This window comes from Xenopus tropicalis, chromosome 8, assembly GCF_000004195.4.
Source record: "Xenopus tropicalis strain Nigerian chromosome 8, UCB_Xtro_10.0, whole genome shotgun sequence".
Classification (NCBI taxonomy): domain Eukaryota; kingdom Metazoa; phylum Chordata; class Amphibia; order Anura; family Pipidae; genus Xenopus; species Xenopus tropicalis.
Window position 1 is genome coordinate 139911091 of NC_030684.2, and position 23107 is coordinate 139934197.

A 23107-nucleotide genomic window follows, 5' to 3' on the forward strand; every position below is an offset into this window, starting at 1 on the left:
TACCTCAGTATTGTGAGTATTGTTAACCTTGTGAATTATTTGTCTTGGACAAATACATTCAGTTCTGTTTGAGTTTTCTGCAAGAACCTTCTGGCCTCCTTTATTTCTTATATTTTTGCATGCAGCATAAGTGAGTTATAATAGTACCTCCCCCTTGATCCTTCCACATACCAAAGGTCCATCCTGTACCCATGCTCTATAGCCTATCTAGCTGGTCTTCATCTGTTTTACAGTCAAAAAGGGATAACATTACCAACATTTAATAAGTCTCTCCTTACAGAGAGCACAAAGATCTAATATTACCTGGCATCGAGTGATCTATAATTTAAATAAGAGTAGAGATAGTTACGTAAACATAACAGCTAACCTTGGATCTGCACATTCACCTCACTGCTGTTCTTGCTCACACTGCCGGTTGGAGTCTGTACCTCACAGGTATAATTCCCAGAATCCTCCAGCTGAGCTGAGGGGACTCCATATTGGTTGGATAAACTGAATCCCTGCACATTGTGCCCATTTCTGTAGAAAGCAAACTGCAGCTCTGTAGTCTCTCTGTGTGGGCGGAGCTTTGTGCCACATGTTATGGTCATGTGATCTCCTTCTGTCACCTGATCTGGGCTCACTTTTATTTGTGGGGGACTGAACAGCTCTACAAAAGAAAAAAACATTTTATACATGCAATATTTGCATTTAAAATTGAAAACTCTTTTAGTACATGCTCTGTAATAGTGGCTGAATTTACAGATGACTTTTAGTTGTATTACTAGTTTATTTTCTTAAAATTATTTTATATTCACCCTGTATGTGGATATGTGCCTCTCTGCTCCTCTTCCTCACACTGCTGGTTGGAGTCTGTACCTCACAGGTATAATTCCCAGAATCCTCCAGCTGAGCTGAGGGGACTCCATATTGGTTGGATAAACTGAATCCCTGCACATTGTGCCCAATTCTGTAGAAAGCAAACTGCAGCTCTGTAGTCGCTCTGTGTGGGCGGAGCTCTGTGTCACATGTTATGGTCATGTGATCTCCTCTAGTCACCTCATCTGGCCTCACTTTTATTTGTGGGGGACTGAACAGCTCTTATATAAAAAGAAACAAAAAAATAGGCTTGGGGCTAGTAATGTCAGGCACAATTTCTATCCAGTAATGATCTAATTAAGTAAAATACTCAATAAATAAACCAATTTTAACAGGTTTTAGAATGGCAACAAGCCCAAATGATTTCCCTATTTATTTTATTCCCCACTGCTGATTCTGAAGCAGACATCAAGATCAAGATTTTTAAAGAACACATGAATGTAGTAAAATCACATTTTACCATTTATTTCCAATGAGCCATATTTCAAATATTAAAACAGCTTTTTTTTGGAAAACACAACTCCCAACTTCTACATAACCTAGCCCTCTTCTAGCAGATTTGTTATATCTAATACAGGTATCGGACCCCTTATCCGGAAACCCATTATCCAGAAAGCTCCGAATTACGGAATGCCCGTCTCCCATAGACTCCATTTTAATCAAATAATTCAGAATTTTAAAACTGATTTCCTTTTTCTATGTAGAAATAAAACAGAACCTTGTAATTGATTCCAACTAAGATATAATTACCCCTTATTGGGGGCAGAACAGCCCTATTGGGTTTATTTAATGGTTAAATGATTCCCTTTTCTCTGTAATAATAAAACAGTACCTGTACTTGATCCCAACTAAGATATAATTACCCCTTATTGGGGGCAGAACAGCCCTATTGGGTTTATTTCATGGTTAAATGATTCCCTTTTCTCTGTAATAATAAAACAGTACCTGTACTTGATCCCAACTAAGATATAATTACCCCTTATTGGGGGCAGAACAGCCCTATTGGGTTTATTTAATGCTTAAATGATTCCCTTTTCTCTGTAATAATAAAACAGTACCTGTACTTGATCCCAACTAAGATATAATTACCCCTTATTGGGGCAGAACAGCCCTATTGGGTTTATTTCATGGTTAAATGATTCCCTTTTCTCTGTAATAATAAAACAGTACCTGTACTTGATCCCAACTAAGATATAATTACCCCTTATTGGGGCAGAACAGCCCTATTGGGTTTATTTAATGGTTAAATGATTCCCTTTTCTCTGTAATAATAAAACAGTACCTGTACTTGATCCCAACTAAGATATAATTACCCCTTATTGGGGCAGAACAGCCCTATTGGGTTTATTTCATGGTTAAATGATTCTCTTTTCTCTGTAATAATAAAACAGTACCTGTACTTGATCCCAACTAAGATATAATTAATCCTTATTGGATGCAAAACAATCCTATTGGGTTTAATTAAAGTTTTATTGATTTTTTAGTAGACTTAAGGTATGGAGATCCAAATTACAGAAAGACCCCATACCCGGAATACCCTTGGTCCCGAGCATTCTGGATAATGGGTCCTATACCTGTATACATTGTATATATACAATTTAAACTCAGTGAAACTCTGCATGAAATTGCCAGCTTTTAGATGGCACAATTGTATATTTGAGTTCACAAGTCTTTTGTACTTAATATCAAAAATTCAAGTTTTGGAAGCTCCAATTCACAATTTTTTTCTGCAAAAAAAACCCTTGAATTGTGATAAAAAGTTAAATTCAAATGCTGATAATCTGCACCTAAGAGTCAAATTGGAAAAACTTTTTCGACAGAATCTTTGAGATATTTTTTTTCTTTCTTGTTAATCTCTATATTCCAAGTTTGTTTTCATTTTATTTATATACTTATTGCAATTATCTTTTAAGAAGTTTTTGGTAATGTCTCTAATTTAAAAACATGTAAAATGTATTTATCCGGTTGAAACTTTCTGGAAAAATCTTTCTGAAGTTCTTTAATAAACAGGAAAACAATTCTAGCAGAAATGTCCAGTATGGAAAGGTTGGTAGGGAGAAGTAGGGAGGACATAGTACAGGTATGGGATCCCTTATCCGGAACCTGTTATCCAGAAAGCTCTGAATTACAGAAAGTCTGTCTCCCATAGACTTCATTTTAATAGGAATTCTAACACTGATTTCCTTTTCTCTGTAATAATAAAACAGTACCTGTACTTGATCCCAACTAAGATATAATTACCCCTTATTGGGGGCAGAACAGCCCTATTGGGTTTATTTCATGTTTAAATGATTCCCTTTTCTCTGTAATAATAAAACAGTACCTGTACTTGATCCCAACTAAGATATAATTACCCCTTATTGGGGCAGAACAGCCCTGTTGGGTTTATTTCATGGTTAAGTGATTCCCTTTTCTCTGTAATAATAAAACAGTACCTGTGCTTGATCCCAACTAAGATATAATTACCCCTTATTGGGGGCAGAACAGCCCTATTGGGTTTATTTCATGGTTAAATGATTCCCTTTTCTCTGTAATAATAAAACAGTACCTGTACTTGATCCCATCTAAGATATAATTACCCCTTATTGGAGCAAACAGCCCTATTGGGTTTATTTCATGGTTAAATGATTCCCTTTTCTCTGTAATAATAAAACAGTACCTGTACTTGATCCCAACTAAGATATAATTACCCCTTATTGGGGCAGAACAGCCCTATTGGGTTTATTTCATGGTTAAATGATTCCCTTTTCTCTGTAATAATAAAACAGTACCTGTACTTGATCCCAACTAAGATATAATTACCCCTTATTGGGGGCAGAACAGCCCTATTGGGTTTATTTAATGGTTAAATGATTCCCTTTTCTCTGTAATAATAAAACAGTACCTGTACTTGATCCCAACTAAGATATAAATAATCCTTAAGGTACAGAAAGGCCCCTTATCCGGAATGGATCCTTTGTCCTGAGCATTGGATAATGGGTCCTATACCTGTATATGTTATTGCAGCTTAGATTCTGGGAAACTTGGGTTTATCCTAGATGGAGCAAATACAATGAAGACATTTGGGTCATGTGATGTTTGGTTCAGCATGTGACATGGTGCGCTGTGGAGCACTGAATAAGCTTCATGATGATCATAATGATCTTTTACCTGTGACAGAGATGGACCTTTCATCAGAGTTTGTTGCTTGAGCACATCTGTATATTCCTGATGCATTCATATCCACCCTTCCTAGGTCTATACTCTCGTCTTTGAATGAGGTTAGAAGGAACTTATTGTCCTTGTAAAGTGTTATCTCTTTTTTAGAACCTCCAAACCGACTGTGACATCTGAGAGTGAGAGAGTCCCCTTCATAAATCTCAGTGGGCCCCTGCAAGATGAGTTTGGCTGAAATAAAAATAAAATTAATTTCCATAATTTCCAAAATTTCCATTTCAAATTTTGATTTGAAACTTCAACAGAGATTTGCATGTAGTGGTATGCATGGAGGTGTTATTCGTGAGCCACAATATAAAAAGACTTGGGGAGCAACATAAGCACCATAAAAGTTCATGGAGGAGCCAAATAAAGGCTGTGATTGGCTATTAGGGGCCTCTATGCACCCTATCAGCTTACAGGGGCTTTATTTGGTAGGAAATCTTGTTTTTATTCAACCAAAACTTGCCCCCAAGTCAGGAATTCAAAAATAACTCCCTGGTTTGGGGGCACTGAGAGCAACATCCAAGGGGTTGGGGAGCAACATGTTGCCCCTGAGCCACTGGTTGGGGATCACTGGTCTACAGGATGTTTATAAATGACCCCTTAAGTGATTTGGCCCATCTGTGGAACATATGTATCAGGTAGATATGGTTCTTTGTTGACACAATAAAAGGAACACTTGCGAACTGAATCATGAATGGACAACTTTAATTTTGTGTTATGCCTATAGAATAAAGGGATTTCGGTTGGTTCACATTAGTGACCTATGATATCTCATTCCAAGTTTATGTAGAATAACAGGGTTATTTACAAATGCAACCAGAAATGAGATTGTGCTAAAATGTTGCAGGCATTGATAGTATTCATTAAGGTTACTTGTTTAAACACATTCCTGGCACCTCCATGTGGTCGCACTAAGTGTGTATTGGTACTGCCCTGGCTGCTGATGATTAGAGCTGTAGAACACATACTGGGGGTAATCAACACTGGGCAAATTTGCCCATGGGCAGTAACCCATGGCAACCAATGAAAATGTTGCATTCATTTTTCTACCTCCAGCTGGCTGAAAAAAGCCAATCACTGATTGGTTGCTATGGGTTACTGCCCACTGGCAAATTTGCCCAGTGTTGATAAATGAGCCCCACTGATGCTAGGGAGCCATAGAGCAACCTCAGCCTTGGATGTGGTGATAATTCAGTTAATACCATGGTAGGCTGTATCACAAGGTGCACCAGAGATGCAACAAAAGAATTACATGCAAATGGTATTTTAACATTTAATGTCATCTCCACTCGCACAATGGCTTTAATTTTTTTTATCATTGGGCTCAACTCCACCGGAGGGAAACCAGCCGGGAAAAGCGAAAATATAGGAAGGTTCCCACTTGATGTTGGAACATTGCTGGTGGGATTTGCTTCTGATCAGCCACAGATGCATTAGTAAGGTTGGGCACCGATTTGAAAATACAGGTATGTGATGGATGTGTGTTTTTTCCAATCTCACCTACTATGTTACTGTGTAAAAGCAAAGCTTGGAAGAATAAGTCTATTTTAGCTAATAACATATGAGAAATCATTATCACTGAATTGTGCTATGGGTAATATGAATATGTTTCCATTGATAAACTGAATTACTCACAAGAACTCACATCCAGTCTAACAGGGTAACTCCTCTCACTGGCACCGGCCTGGCACTGGTAACTGCCACTTTCTTTCAGTTTGGCAGAATGAATAGTAATGCTCTGCTGATCCCCCTCTATCCAACTGCCATCCTTGTACCATGAATACCTCCGCCTCTGGGCAATTCTCCCATTCTCTGACACAGTCGGAGCCAAGGAACAAGTCAGAGTCACAGAGTCACCAGTGAGAATTGTGCTCCAGACTGGAGAGAGGGAAAGCACCGATCTGGCTGGGCCTTCTGTCAACACAACACAATGTCAGATGGTCATACACTTGAAACACAATACAGTATAACAATGAGATTAAAGACACACATAGTTTTGTAGTTGTGCTTACAAGTCTATAGGGAGACATCACTGTGATGTTATGGAAAAGTAACACTAAAAATTTTTAAGTAAAAAATCTATTCTACCCTCCCCAATAATAGCCCTATCCCCAATAATAGCCCCATTTATTATTTTGAATGCTTTATTAGAAAATACCTGCTAAAACTTGGCTTCCGGTCATTTGAAATAGTGCTATACAGCGATGCAGGGCAGAATCCACTATGCGACGATCGATTGATCAATCCTAGCCCTCCTTTTGTATAGGTAGGAGTCAGGCTAGGATTGATCAATCGATCATCGCATAGTGGATGCTTTCCCTGCATCGCCGTATCTTCTTATTTCAAATGACAGGAAGCCAAGTTTTAGCAGGTATTTTCTAGTAAAGCATTCAAAATAATAAATGGTGGGCAGGATAGGGCAATTATTGGAGCAGGGTAGAATAGATTTTTTTTTTACTTAAAAATGTTTAGTGTTACTTTTCCTTTAAGAAGTTTGATTTGCGAGAGAAAGGACAGACCCTTTTTTAAAGAGACAGTAACACCAAAAAAATGAAAGTATATTAAAATAATTAAATATACTGTACTGTTGCCCTGCTACTATGGTTTCTCTCAGCCATTCAAGCTGAGAGAATGGAGAAAAGGCACAGGTTACATAGCAGATAACAGATACGCTCAGTAGAGTACAATGGTATTCTATGCAATGTATCTGTTATCTACTATGTAACCTGTGCCTTTTCTGCTTTTTTTCCAGCTTGAATAGCTGCCCCCGAGACTATACAGCAGGGTACAATTAGGGCTCGCCAACCCATTGCATGGCATCTACCTGTGGCTGCAAAGTCTCACTGAGTTGTAATCTCCTTATATTTAGAGAATGCACTCAGTATAATGATTTACCTTCAATATAAATAAATTCTTCTTTACTGTATTTGGGAGATGAATAGTCGGGTACTTTAGAACATTTGTAATTGCCAGCCGTATTCCTATCTGCCTTTCCAGCATTTAAAACTGATTTATTGGCTGGTAAATCGATCACAACACCATCTTTGTAAAACACTGCACTCTTCTCTTTATAACCATTCCAACCGCGGCATCTAAGGAACAACATGTCCCCTTGCCGAACAGTAGGGGGAGCCTGTAGCACAATCTGGTCTGAAATAAAAAACAATTATTATTAGTAATAAGTGAATCTGTCCCATTTTGCTTTGGTGAAAAATTCATGAAACCATTTTTTTGCGCATAAAATGCTGTAGTCATTTTCGAACAGAACACATTGAAGTCAATAGGCGTTTTTTACCCACACAAGGTTTTTGTCATAGTTACATAGTTACATAGGGTTGAAAAAAGACCAGAGTCCATCAAGTTCAACCCTTCTAAGTAAACTCAGCACCCACATGCTATACTTACCCATCTATCCACTCACCTACATAACTATATATACAACCACTAATACTAACTGTAGATATTAGTATCACAATAACCTTGGGTATTCTGCTTGTTCAAGAACTCATCCAGGCCCCTCTTATAGGCACTAACAGAATCTGCCATTACCCCATCACTAGGGGCATTCCCCAACCCCCTCACTGCCCTCACCGTGAGGAACCCCCTACCCAACATCCCCCGGCAGGGCATTCCCCAACCCCCTCACTGCCCTCACCGTGAGGAACCCCCTACCCAACATCTCCCGGCAGGGCATTCCCCAACCCCCTCACTGCCCTCACCTGAGGAACCCCTACCCAATCCCCCAGGGCATCCCCACCCCTCACTGCCCTCACCGTGAGGAACCCCCTACCCAACATCTCCTGGCAGGGATTCCCACCCCTCCTGCCCCCGAGGACCCCTACCCAACCCTGGCAGGCTCCCACCCCTGCCCTCAACGTGAGGAACCCCCTACCCAACATCCCCCGGCAGGGCATTCCCGAACCCCTCACTGCCCTCACTGTGAGGAACCCCCTACCCAACATCCCCCGGCAGGGCATTCCCCAACCCCACTGCCGCTCACTGTGAGGAAACCCCCTACCCAACATCCCCGGCAGGGCATTCCCCAACCCCCTCACTGCCCTCACCATGAGGAACCCCCTACCCAACATCCCCCGGCAGGGCATTCCCCAACCTCACTGCCCTCACTGTGAGGAACCCCCTACCCAACATCCCCCGGCAGGGCATTCCCCAACCTCACTGCCCTCACCGTGAGGAACCTCCTACCCAAACATCCCCCGGCAGGGCATTCCCCAACCCCCTCACTGCCCTCACCGTGAGGAACCCCCTACCCAACATCCCCCGGCAGGGCAATTCCCCAACCCCCTCACTGCCCTCACCGTGAGGAACCCCCTACCTAACATCCCCCGGCAGGGCATTCCCCAACCCCCTCACTGCCCTCACCGTGAGGAACCCCCTACCCAACATCCCCCGGCAGGGCATTCCCCAACCCCACTGCCCTCACCGTGAGGAACCCCCTACCCAACATCCCCCGGCAGGGCATTCCCCAACCCCCTCACTGCCCTCACTGTGAGGAATCCCCTACCCAACATCCCCCGGCAGGGCATTCCCCAACCCCCTCACTGCCCTCACCGTGAGGAACCCCCTACCCAACATCCCCTGGCAGGGCATTCCCCAACTCCCTCAATTCCCTCACCGTGAGGAACCCCCTACCCAACATCCCCCGGTGGGGCATTCCCCAACCCCCTCACTGCCCTCACCGTGAGGAACCCCCTACCCAACATCCCCGGCAGGGCATTCCCCAACCCCACTGCCCTCACCGTGAGGAACCCCGTACCCAACATCCCCCGGCAGGGCATTCCCCAACCCCCTCACTGCCCTCACCATGAGGAACCCCCTACCCAACATCCCCCGGCAGGGCATTCCCCAACCCCCTTACTGCCCTCACCGTGAGGAACCCCCTAGCCAACATCCCCCGGCAGGGCATTCCCCAACCCCCTCACTGCCCTCACTGTGAGGAACCCCTACCCAACATCCCCCGGCAGGGCATTCCCCAACGCCCTCACCGTGAGGAACCCCCTACCCAACATCCCCCGGCAGGGCATTCCCCAACCTCACTGCCCTCACCATGAGGAACCCCCTACCCAACATCCCCCGGCAGGGCATTCCCCAACCTCACTGCCCTCACTGTGAGGAACCCCTACCCAACATCCCCCGGCAGGGCATTCCCCAACGCCCTCACCGTGAGGAACCCCCTACCCAACATCCCCCGGCAGGGCATTCCCCAACCTCACTGCCCTCACCATGAGGAACCCCCTACGCTGCTTCAAATGGAAGCTCCGTTCCTCTAATCTAATGGGGGGGCCTCTGGTGCGCTGATCATTTTTATGGGAAAAAAGAATGCCCTTATCTGCCTATAATCCCCTCTAATGTACTTGTACAGAGTAATCATGTCCCCTCGCAAGCGCCTCTTTTCAAGAGAAAACAACCCCAACCCTGAAAGTCTAACCTCATAGTTTAACCCTTCCATCCCCTTTACCAGTTTAGTTGCAAAAATAATGTAACAGTAGTCGACTGTCCTCAGCCTGCATCCTCCAAATCCCACAATCCCCAGCACACGTGACGTCAATAAGGAAAGGAACATTGCAGTGCAATGCATTGTGGATAATGTAGTTCCCACATGTTGTCTGTAAGCAATGAAGAGCTTTTACAATTTGTAACGTCAATGTTTTAGTCCCTACTCCCATTCAAAGATTTTAAATTATGCAGAAAGAGAAGAACTGTTTGCAGCTGGATTTCATCATATAAAAATGGTATTTATTAATACTTTTTAAAGGAACAGATTACAGTTATAGGTATACAGTATTAGGGGGTTCTGTGTTGTGTGGGGCAAATTTTGATTCGGAAGCCCGAGTTCCCCTTTAATGATGTGAGCTTTTTTCTAATATATGTAGGAGGGCTTTATCCACAATTAAATAATATATATATATATATATATATATACAGTGGTGTGAAAAACTATTTGCCCCCTTCCTGATTTCTTATTCTTTTGCATGTTTGTCACACTTAAATGTTTCTGCTCATCAAAAACCGTTAACTATTAGTCAAAGATAACATAATTGAACACAAAATGCAGTTTTTAAATGAAGGTTTACTTTATTAAGGGAGAAAAAAAAACAGAAATCTACATGGCCCTGTGTGAAAAAGTGATTGCCCCCTTGTTAAAAAATAACTTAACTGTGGTTTATCAATTTCAATTTTCAATTTCAATATCAATTTCAGTAGTCACCCCCAGGCCTGATTACTGCCACACCTGTTTCAATCAAGAAATCACTTAAATAGGAGCTACCTGACACAGAGAAGTAGACCAAAAGCACCTCAAAAGCTAGACATCATGCCAAGATCCAAAGAAATTTAGGAACAAATGAGAACAAAAGTAATTGAGATCTATCAGTCTGGTAAAGGTTATAAAGCCATTTCTAAAGCTTTGGGACTCCAGCGAACCACAGTGAGAGCCATTATCCACAAATGGCAAAAACATGGAACAGTGGATCCTTCTTTAGAACTGGAGCCCAAAACTGCCCCCCATACTCACTGTGACTGCCCCCCATACTCACTGTGACTGCCCCCCATACTCAAGGTGAGGCCTTACCAGGGACCTATAAAGAGGCAAAATTATGTTTCATCCCCTGAGTCAATGCCCTTTTTTATACAAGACAGCACTTTATTTGCTTTAGTAGCCACAGAATGACACTGCCTGGAATTAGACAATTTGTTATCTACAAAACCCCCTAGATCCTTCTCCATTAAGGATACCCCCAACACACTACCATTCAGTAGATAGTTTGCGTTTATATTATTTCTACCAAAGTGCACAACTTTGCACTTATCAACATTGAACCTCATTTTCCAGTTTGCTGCCCAGTTATCTAATTTTGTCAAATCGCTCTGCAAAGCGGCACATCCTGCATGGAACTTATAGTTTTGCACAATTTAGTGTCATCAGCAAAAATAGAAACAGTACTGTCTATGCCCACCTCCAGGTCATTAATAAACAAGTTAAAAAGCAAAGGCCCAAGGACTGACCCCTGCGGTACCCACTAACCACACTGGTCCAATTAGAAAATGTTTCATTTACCCCACTCTTTGTACTCTATCCTTCAGCCAGTTCTCTATCCAATAAATGTCAGCATTTAAAGATTCATTTTCATCACCATTTTTTTTAATCAGCATGTTAATGGCAGCAAATTAAGCTGCAAATCTGTGACCCTAAATCTATTTTGTTGTGCTGAACTGGTAACTCACCATAACTCAAGTCCAGTCTCAGGGCGTCACTTTTATCACTGGTATCTGTCTGGCACTGGTAATTCCCACGGTCATTCCAATGCATGGATGGAATAGAGAGATTCTGCTTGAGATTCCCCAGTTCATTATTGTTCTGGTACCATCTAAACCACTGGTTCCCCTCGGCCAATAGAGGCACATTACAGATCAGAGTCAAAGAGTCTCCATTGTAGACTGGGACCCAGTTTGGCCAGAGAGAAACCACTGGTCTGATGGTGCCTCCTGTGAGACAAAAGGGAAAGAATAGTAACAAATAATATATATATATATACATGTAAATCATTGCTTGAACACATGAAATTGAAGCTGGAGTTACATGTTCATTAACATGAATGTTCATGTTACATCTACATATAAAAGTTCTATTTGTGGGATCAAAAATGTGGGCTACACATACAACAGACAAACAGAAAACAGAAACAGAGGTCCAAAAACATTGACACTAAAAGGGGTAGAATACACCAGGGGCAATGTCCCGAGATTTGGGCACCCAAGGCCGCCTTCAGGAAACTTGTGTCCCCTTATACTGGGTCCTCAGCTGCAGCCTCTGCTATCAGAAATAAACCCAGTCCCCCATTAAATGGTTAAATGATTCCTTTTCTCTGTAATAATAAAACAGTACCTGTACTTGATCCCAACTAAGATATAATTACCCCTTATTGGGGCAGAACAGCCCTATTGGGTTTATTTAATGGTTAAATGATTCCCTTTTCTCTGTAATAATAAAACAGTACCTGTACTTGATCCCAACTAAGATATAATTACCCCTTATTGGGAGCGGAACAGCCCTATTGGGTTTATTTCATGGTTAAATGATTCCCTTTTCTCTGTAATAATAAAACAGTACCTGTACTTGATCCCAACTAAGATATAATTACCCCTTATTGGGGCAGAACAGCCCTATTGGGTTTATTTAATGGTTAAATGATTCCCTTTTCTCTGTAATAATAAAACAGTACCTGTACTTGATCCCAACTAAGATATAATTACCCCTTATTGGGGGCAGAACAGTCCTATTGGGTTTATTTCATGGTTAAATGATTCCCTTTTCTCTGTAATAATAAAACAGTACCTGTACTTGATCCCAACTAAGATATAATTACCCCTTATTGGGGGCAGAACAGCCCTATTGGGTTTATTTCATGGTTAAATGATTCCCTTTTCTCTGTAATAATAAAACAGTACCTTGTAATTGATCCCAACTAAGATATAATTACCCCTTATTGGGGCAGAACAGCCCTATTGGGTTTATTTAATGGTTAAATGATTCCCTTTTCTCTGTAATAATAAAACAGTACCTGTACTTGATCCCAACTAAGATATAATTACCCCTTATTGGGGCAGAACAGCCCTATTGGGTTTATTTAATGGTTAAATGATTCCCTTTTCTCTGTAATAATAAAACAGTGCCTGTGCTTGATCCCAACTGAGATATAATTACCCCTTATTGGGGGCAGAACAGCCCTATTGGGTTTATTTCATGGTTAAATGATTCCCTTTTCTCTGTAATAATAAAACAGTACCTGTACTTGATCCCAACTAAGATATAATTACCCCTTATTGGGGCAGAACAGCCCTATTGGGTTTATTTAATGGTTAAATGATTCCCTTTTCTCTGTAATAATAAAACAGTACCTGTACTTGATCCCAACTAAGATATAATTACCCCTTATTGGAGGGCAGAACAGCCCTATTGGGTTTATTTAATGGTTAAATGATTCCCTTTTCTCTGTAATAATAAAACAGTACCTGTACTTGATCCCAACTAAGATATAATTACCCCTTATTGGGAGCAGAACAGCCCTATTGGGTTTATTTCATGGTTAAATGATTCCCTTTTCTCTGTAATAATAAAACAGTACCTGTACTTGATCCCAACTAAGATATAATTACCCCTTATTGGGGCAGAACAGCCCTATTGGGTTTATTTAATGGTTAAATGATTCCCTTTTCTCTGTAATAATAAAACAGTACCTGTACTTGATCCCAACTAAGATATAATTACCCCTTATTGGGGGCAGAACAGCCCTATTGGGTTTATTTCATGGTTAAATGATTCCCTTTTCTCTGTAATAATAAAACAGTACCTTGTAATTGATCCCAACTAAGATATAATTACCCCTTATTGGGGCAGAACAGCCCTATTGGGTTTATTTAATGGTTAAATGATTCCCTTTTCTCTGTAATAATAAAACAGTACCTGTACTTGATCCCAACTAAGATATAATTACCCCTTATTGGGGCAGAACAGCCCTATTGGGTTTATTTAATGGTTAAATGATTCCCTTTTCTCTGTAATAATAAAACAGTGCCTGTGCTTGATCCCAACTGAGATATAATTACCCCTTATTGGGGGCAGAACAGCCCTATTGGGTTTATTTCATGGTTAAATGATTCCCTTTTCTCTGTAATAATAAAACAGTACCTGTACTTGATCCCAACTAAGATATAATTACCCCTTATTGGGGCAGAACAGCCCTATTGGGTTTATTTAATGGTTAAATGATTCCCTTTTCTCTGTAATAATAAAACAGTACCTGTACTTGATCCCAACTAAGATATAATTACCCCTTATTGGAGGGCAGAACAGCCCTATTGGGTTTATTTAATGGTTAAATGATTCCCTTTTCTCTGTAATAATAAAACAGTACCTGTGCTTGATCCCAACTGAGATATAATTACCCCTTATTGGGGGCAGAACAGCCCTATTGGGTTTATTTCATGGTTAAATGATTCCCTTTTCTCTGTAATAATAAAACAGTACCTGTACTTGATCCCAACTAAGATATAATTACCCCTTATTGGGGGCAGAACAGCCCTATTGGATTTATTTCATGGTTAAATGATTCCCTTTTCTCTGTAATAATAAAACAGTACCTGTACTTGATCCCATCTAAGATATAATTACCCCTTATTGGGGCAGAACAGCCCTATTGGGTTTATTTCATGGTTAAATGATTCCCTTTTCTCTGTAATAATAAAACAGCCGCAAGCGGGGGAGGATTTGGTCTGGGGAACCAGGCAATCTCTCTCTATATAAGCAAAAGGCATGGGAGTGACTAAGCCCTCTGATTCTAACCAGCACCCAGGTCAAGAATGGCAATAGTGCACGGGAGTGCCAGCCTTTGAAAAATATGACCAGAGGTAAATAGATAGGACCACCATACGGGGTTTACCTTGACGTGGTATGGTGGCTTACCAATCTTATGATCATAATTTTGTAACTAAAAACCCCTGTTTCTTGTCAATATACTGTATGCACTAGCATGAAACTAATAGACAATTTACTTATGAAACAGGGGACCAGGGAATGTGCATTGATCAATCCCTTTTGTCTTTCTGTATGTTTGTAGTTAATTTGGCCAGATCAGTTGCACTTCCATTGTATTTGTATACTTTATTTAGCCTTGGAGTGCTCCCACAACCTCTTTTTGTGTATTTAATAATAAAACAGTACCTGTACTTGATCCCAACTAAGATATAATTACCCCTTATTGGGGGCAGAACAGCCCTATTAGGTTAATTTAATGGTTAAATGATTCCCTTTTCTCTGTAATAATAAAACAGTACCTGTACTTGATCCCAACTAAGATATAATTACCCCTTATTGGGGTAGAAAAGCCCTATTGGGTTTATTTAATGGTTAAATTATTCCTTTTCTCTGTAATAATAAAACAATACCTGTACTTGATCCCAACTAAGATATAATTACCCCTTATTGGGGGCAGAACAGCCCTATTAGGTTAATTTAATGGTTAAATGATTCCCTTTTCTCTGTAATAATAAAACAGTACCTGTACTTGATCCCAACTAAGATATAATTATCCCTTATTGGGGGCAGAACAGCCCTATTGGGTTTATTTAATGGTTAAATGATTCCCTTTTCTCTGTAATAATAAAACAGTACCTGTACTTGATCCCAACTAAGATATAATTACCCCTTATTGGGGGCAGAACAGCCCTATTAGGTTAATTTAATGGTTAAATGATTCCCTTTTCTCTGTAATAATAAAACAGTACCTGTACTTGATCCCAACTAAGATATAATTATCCCTTATTGGGGGCAGAACAGCCCTATTGGGTTTATTTAATGGTTAAATGATTCCTTTTCTCTGTAATAATAAAACAGTACCTGTACTTGATCCCAACTAAGATATAATTACCCCTTATTGGGGGCAGAACAGCCCTATTAGGTTAATTTAATGGTTAAATGATTACCTTTTCTCTGCAATAATAAAACAGTACCTGTACTTGATCCCAACTAAGATATAATTACCCCTTATTGGGGCAGAACAGCCCTATTGGGTTTATTTCATGGTTAAATGATTCCCTTTTCTCTGTAATAATAAAACAGTATCTGTACTTGATCCCAACTAAGATATAATTACCCCTTATTGGGGGCAGAACAGCCCTATTGGGTTTATTTAATGGTTAAATGATTCCCTTTTCTCTGTAATAATAAAACAGTACCTGTACTTGATCCCAACTAAGATATAATTACCCGTTATTGGGGTAGAACAGCCCTATTGGGTTTATTTAATGGTTAAATTATTCCTTTTCTCTGTAATAATAAAACAGTACCTGTACTTGATCCCAACTAAGATATAATTACCCCTTATTGGGGGCAGAACAGCCCTATTGGGTTTATTTCATGGTTAAATGATTCCCTTTTCTCTGTAATAATAAAACAGTACCTGTACTTGATCCCAACTAAGATATAATTACCCCTTATTGGGGGCAGAACAGCCCTATTGGGTTTATTTAATGGTTAAATGATTCCCTTTTCTCTGTAATAATAAAACAGTACCTGTACTTGATCCCAACTAAGATATAATTACCCCTTATTGGGGGCAGAACAGCCCTATTGGGTTTATTTAATGGTTAAATGATTCCCTTTTCTCTGTAATAATAAAACAATACCTGTACTTGATCCCATCTAAGATATAATTACCCCTTATTGGGGCAGAACAGCCCTATTGGGTTTATTTAATGGTTAAATGATTCCCTTTTCTCTGTAATAATAAAACAGTACCTGTACTTGATCCCAACTAAGATATAATTACCTCTTATTGGGGGCAGAACAGCCCTATTGGGTTTATTTAATGGTTAAATGATTCCCTTTTCTCTGTAATAATAAAACAGTACCTGTACTTGATCCCAACTAAGATATAATTACCCCTTATTGGGGTAGAACAGCCCTATTGGGTTTATTTAATGGTTAAATTATTCCTTTTCTCTGTAATAATAAAACAATACCTGTACTTGATCCCAACTAAGATATAATTACCCCTTATTGGGGGCAGAACAGCCCTATTAGGTTAATTTAATGGTTAAATGATTCCCTTTTCTCTGTAATAATAAAACAGTACCTGTACTTGATCCCAACTAAGATATAATTATCCCTTATTGGGGGCAGAACAGCCCTATTGGGTTTATTTAATGGTTAAATGATTCCCTTTTCTCTGTAATAATAAAACAGTACCTGTACTTGATCCCAACTAAGATATAATTACCCCTTATTGGGGGCAGAACAGCCCTATTAGGTTAATTTAATGGTTAAATGATTCCCTTTTCTCTGTAATAATAAAACAGTACCTGTACTTGATCCCAACTAAGATATAATTATCCCTTATTGGGGGCAGAACAGCCCTATTGGGTTTATTTAATGGTTAAATGATTCCTTTTCTCTGTAATAATAAAACAGTACCTGTACTTGATCCCAACTAAGATATAATTACCCCTTATTGGGGGCAGAACAGCCCTATTGGGTTTATTTCATGGTTAAATGATTCCCTTTTCTCTGTAATAATAAAACAGTACCTTGTAATTGATCCCAACTAAGATATAATTACCCCTTATTGGGGCAGAACAGCCCTATTGGGTTTATTTAATGGTTAAATGATTCCCTTTTCTCTGTAATAATAAAACAGTACCTGTACTTGATCCCAACTAAGATATAATTACCCCTTATTGGGGCAGAACAGCCCTATTGGGTTTATTTAATGGTTAAATGATTCCCTTTTCTCTGTAATAATAAAACAGTGCCTGTGCTTGATCCCAACTGAGATATAATTACCCCTTATTGGGGGCAGAACAGCCCTATTGGGTTTATTTCATGGTTAAATGATTCCCTTTTCTCTGTAATAATAAAACAGTACCTGTACTTGATCCCAACTAAGATATAATTACCCCTTATTGGGGCAGAACAGCCCTATTGGGTTTATTTAATGGTTAAATGATTCCCTTTTCTCTGTAATAATAAAACAGTACCTGTACTTGATCCCAACTAAGATATAATTACCCCTTATTGGAGGGCAGAACAGCCCTATTGGGTTTATTTAATGGTTAAATGATTCCCTTTTCTCTGTAATAATAAAACAGTACCTGTACTTGATCCCAACTAAGATATAATTACCCCTTATTGGGAGCAGAACAGCCCTATTGGGTTTATTTCATGGTTAAATGATTCCCTTTTCTCTGTAATAATAAAACAGTACCTGTACTTGATCCCAACTAAGATATAATTACCCCTTATTGGGGCAGAACAGCCCTATTGGGTTTATTTAATGGTTAAATGATTCCCTTTTCTCTGTAATAATAAAACAGTACCTGTACTTGATCCCAACTAAGATATAATTACCCCTTATTGGGGGCAGAACAGTCCTATTGGGTTTATTTCATGGTTAAATGATTCCCTTTTCTCTGTAATAATAAAACAGTACCTGTACTTGATCCCAACTAAGATATAATTACCCCTTATTGGGGGCAGAACAGCCCTATTGGGTTTATTTCATGGTTAAATGATTCCCTTTTCTCTGTAATAATAAAACAGTACCTTGTAATTGATCCCAACTAAGATATAATTACCCCTTATTGGGGCAGAACAGCCCTATTGGGTTTATTTAATGGTTAAATGATTCCCTTTTCTCTGTAATAATAAAACAGTACCTGTGCTTGATCCCAACTGAGATATAATTACCCCTTATTGGGGGCAGAACAGCCCTATTGGGTTTATTTCATGGTTAAATGATTCCCTTTTCTCTGTAATAATAAAACAGTACCTGTACTTGATCCCAACTAAGATATAATTACCCCTTATTGGGGGCAGAACAGCCCTATTGGATTTATTTCATGGTTAAATGATTCCCTTTTCTCTGTAATAATAAAACAGTACCTGTACTTGATCCCATCTAAGATATAATTACCCCTTATTGGGGCAGAACAGCCCTATTGGGTTTATTTCATGGTTAAATGATTCCCTTTTCTCTGTAATAATAAAACAGCCGCAAGCGGGGGAGGATTTGGTCTGGGGAACCAGGCAATCTCTCTCTATATAAGCAAAAGGCATGGGAGTGACTAAGCCCTCTGATTCTAACCAGCACCCAGGTCAAGAATGGCAATAGTGCACGGGAGTGCCAGCCTTTGAAAAATATGACCAGAGGTAAATAGATAGGACCACCATACGGGGTTTACCTTGACGTGGTATGGTGGCTTACCAATCTTATGATCATAATTTTGTAACTAAAAACCCCTGTTTCTTGTCAATATACTGTATGCACTAGCATGAAACTAATAGACAATTTACTTATGAAACAGGGGACCAGGGAATGTGCATTGATCAATCCCTTTTGTCTTTCTGTATGTTTGTAGTTAATTTGGCCAGATCAGTTGCACTTCCATTGTATTTGTATACTTTATTTAGCCTTGGAGTGCTCCCACAACCTCTTTTTGTGTATTTAATAATAAAACAGTACCTGTACTTGATCCCAACTAAGATATAATTACCCCTTATTGGGGGCAGAACAGCCCTATTAGGTTAATTTAATGGTTAAATGATTCCCTTTTCTCTGTAATAATAAAACAGTACCTGTACTTGATCCCAACTAAGATATAATTACCCCTTATTGGGGTAGAACAGCCCTATTGGGTTTATTTAATGGTTAAATTATTCCTTTTCTCTGTAATAATAAAACAATACCTGTACTTGATCCCAACTAAGATATAATTACCCCTTATTGGGGGCAGAACAGCCCTATTAGGTTAATTTAATGGTTAAATGATTCCCTTTTCTCTGTAATAATAAAACAGTACCTGTACTTGATCCCAACTAAGATATAATTATCCCTTATTGGGGGCAGAACAGCCCTATTGGGTTTATTTAATGGTTAAATGATTCCCTTTTCTCTGTAATAATAAAACAGTACCTGTACTTGATCCCAACTAAGATATAATTACCCCTTATTGGGGGCAGAACAGCCCTATTAGGTTAATTTAATGGTTAAATGATTCCCTTTTCTCTGTAATAATAAAACAGTACCTGTACTTGATCCCAACTAAGATATAATTATCCCTTATTGGGGGCAGAACAGCCCTATTGGGTTTATTTAATGGTTAAATGATTCCTTTTCTCTGTAATAATAAAACAGTACCTGTACTTGATCCCAACTAAGATATAATTACCCCTTATTGGGGGCAGAACAGCCCTATTAGGTTAATTTAATGGTTAAATGATTCCCTTTTCTCTGCAATAATAAAACAGTACCTGTACTTGATCCCAACTAAGATATAATTACCCCTTATTGGGGCAGAACAGCCCTATTGGGTTTATTTCATGGTTAAATGATTCCCTTTTCTCTGTAATAATAAAACAGTATCTGTACTTGATCCCAACTAAGATATAATTACCCCTTATTGGGGGCAGAACAGCCCTATTGGGTTTATTTAATGGTTAAATGATTCCCTTTTCTCTGTAATAATAAAACAGTACCTGTACTTGATCCCAACTAAGATATAATTACCCGTTATTGGGGTAGAACAGCCCTATTGGGTTTATTTAATGGTTAAATTATTCCTTTTCTCTGTAATAATAAAACAGTACCTGTACTTGATCCCAACTAAGATATAATTACCCCTTATTGGGGGCAGAACAGCCCTATTGGGTTTATTTCATGGTTAAATGATTCCCTTTTCTCTGTAATAATAAAACAGTACCTGTACTTGATCCCAACTAAGATATAATTACCCCTTATTGGGGGCAGAACAGCCCTATTGGGTTTATTTAATGGTTAAATGATTCCCTTTTCTCTGTAATAATAAAACAGTACCTGTACTTGATCCCAACTAAGATATAATTACCCCTTATTGGGGGCAGAACAGCCCTATTGGGTTTATTTAATGGTTAAATGATTCCCTTTTCTCTGTAATAATAAAACAATACCTGTACTTGATCCCATCTAAGATATAATTACCCCTTATTGGGGCAGAACAGCCCTATTGGGTTTATTTAATGGTTAAATGATTCCCTTTTCTCTGTAATAATAAAACAGTACCTGTACTTGATCCCAACTAAGATATAATTACCTCTTATTGGGGGCAGAACAGCCCTATTGGGTTTATTTAATGGTTAAATGATTCCCTTTTCTCTGTAATAATAAAACAGTACCTGTACTTGATCCCAACTAAGATATAATTACCCCTTATTGGGGTAGAACAGCCCTATTGGGTTTATTTAATGGTTAAATTATTCCTTTTCTCTGTAATAATAAAACAATACCTGTACTTGATCCCAACTAAGATATAATTACCCCTTATTGGGGGCAGAACAGCCCTATTAGGTTAATTTAATGGTTAAATGATTCCCTTTTCTCTGTAATAATAAAACAGTACCTGTACTTGATCCCAACTAAGATATAATTATCCCTTATTGGGGGCAGAACAGCCCTATTGGGTTTATTTAATGGTTAAATGATTCCCTTTTCTCTGTAATAATAAAACAGTACCTGTACTTGATCCCAACTAAGATATAATTACCCCTTATTGGGGGCAGAACAGCCCTATTAGGTTAATTTAATGGTTAAATGATTCCCTTTTCTCTGTAATAATAAAACAGTACCTGTACTTGATCCCAACTAAGATATAATTATCCCTTATTGGGGGCAGAACAGCCCTATTGGGTTTATTTAATGGTTAAATGATTCCTTTTCTCTGTAATAATAAAACAGTACCTGTACTTGATCCCAACTAAGATATAATTACCCCTTATTGGGGGCAGAACAGCCCTATTAGGTTAATTTAATGGTTAAATGATTCCCTTTTCTCTGCAATAATAAAACAGTACCTGTACTTGATCCCAACTAAGATATAATTACCCCTTATTGGGGCAGAACAGCCCTATTGGGTTTATTTCATGGTTAAATGATTCCCTTTTCTCTGTAATAATAAAACAGTATCTGTACTTGATCCCAACTAAGATATAATTACCCCTTATTGGGGGCAGAACAGCCCTATTGGGTTTATTTAATGGTTAAATTATTCCTTTTCTCTGTAATAATAAAACAGTACCTGTACTTGATCCCAACTAAGATATAATTACCCCTTATTGGGGCAGAACAGCCCTATTGGGTTTATTTCATGGTTAAATGATTCCCTTTTCTCTGTAATAATAAAACAGTATCTGTACTTGATCCCAACTAAGATATAATTACCCCTTATTGGGGGCAGAACAGCCCTATTGGGTTTATTTAATGGTTAAATTATTCCTTTTCTCTGTAATAATAAAACAGTACCTGTACTTGATCCCAACTAAGATATAATTACCCCTTATTGGGGGCAGAACAGCCCTATTGGGTTTATTTCATGGTTAAATGATTCCCTTTTCTCTGTAATAATAAAACAGTACCTGTACTTGATCCCAACTAAGATATAATTACCCCTTATTGGGGGCAGAACAGCCCTATTGGGTTTATTTAATGGTTAAATGATTCCCTTTTCTCTGTAATAATAAAACAGTACCTGTACTTGATCCCAACTAAGATATAATTACCCCTTATTGGGGGCAGAACAGCCCTATTGGGTTTATTTAATGGTTAAATGATTCCCTTTTCTCTGTAATAATAAAACAATACCTGTACTTGATCCCATCTAAGATATAATTACCCCTTATTGGGGCAGAACAGCCCTATTGGGTTTATTTAATGGTTAAATGATTCCCTTTTCTCTGTAATAATAAAACAGTACCTGTACTTGATCCCAACTAAGATATAATTACCTCTTATTGGGGGCAGAACAGCCCTATTGGGTTTATTTAATGGTTAAATGATTCCCTTTTCTCTGTAATAATAAAACAGTACCTGTACTTGATCCCAACTAAGATATAATTACCCCTTATTGGGGGCAGAACAGCCCTATTGGGTTTATTTAATGGTTAAATGATTCCCTTTTCTCTGTAATAATAAAACAGTACCTGTACTTGATCCCAACTAAGATATAATTACCCCTTATTGGGGCAGAACAGCCCTATTGGGTTTATTTCATGGTTAAATGATTCCCTTTTCTCTGTAATAATAAAACAGTACCTGTACTTGATCCCAACTAAGATATAATTACCCCTTATTGGGGGCAGAACAGCCCTATTGGGTTTATTTAATGGTTAAATGATTCCCTTTTCTCTGTAATAATAAAACAGTACCTGTACTTGATCCCAACTAAGATATAATTACCCCTTATTGGGGCAGAACAGCCCTATTGGGTTTATTTCATGGTTAAATGATTCCCTTTTCTCTGTAATAATAAAACAGTACCTGTACTTGATCCCAACTAAGATATAATTACCCGTTATTGGGGTAGAACAGCCCTATTGGGTTTATTTAATGGTTAAATTATTCCTTTTCTCTGTAATAATAAAACAGTACCTGTACTTGATCCCAACTAAGATATAATTACCCCTTATTGGGGGCAGAACAGCCCTATTGGGTTTATTTAATGGTTA

At 39.0% G+C, this 23107-nt stretch overlaps 1 protein-coding gene across 1 annotated transcript in view; it reads right to left on the reverse strand.

The window, feature by feature from the left end:
• Positions 1 to 362: 362 nt before the first annotated feature.
• Positions 363 to 23107, reverse strand: part of LOC116406860 (Fc receptor-like protein 3) — a 46333-nt gene continuing 23588 nt past the window's right edge. Inside the window, exon 5 of the mRNA XM_031891840.1 lies at positions 363 to 649. Coding sequence (XP_031747700.1) covers positions 363 to 649 — 287 coding nt within the window. The remainder of the gene's footprint in view (positions 650 to 23107) is intronic.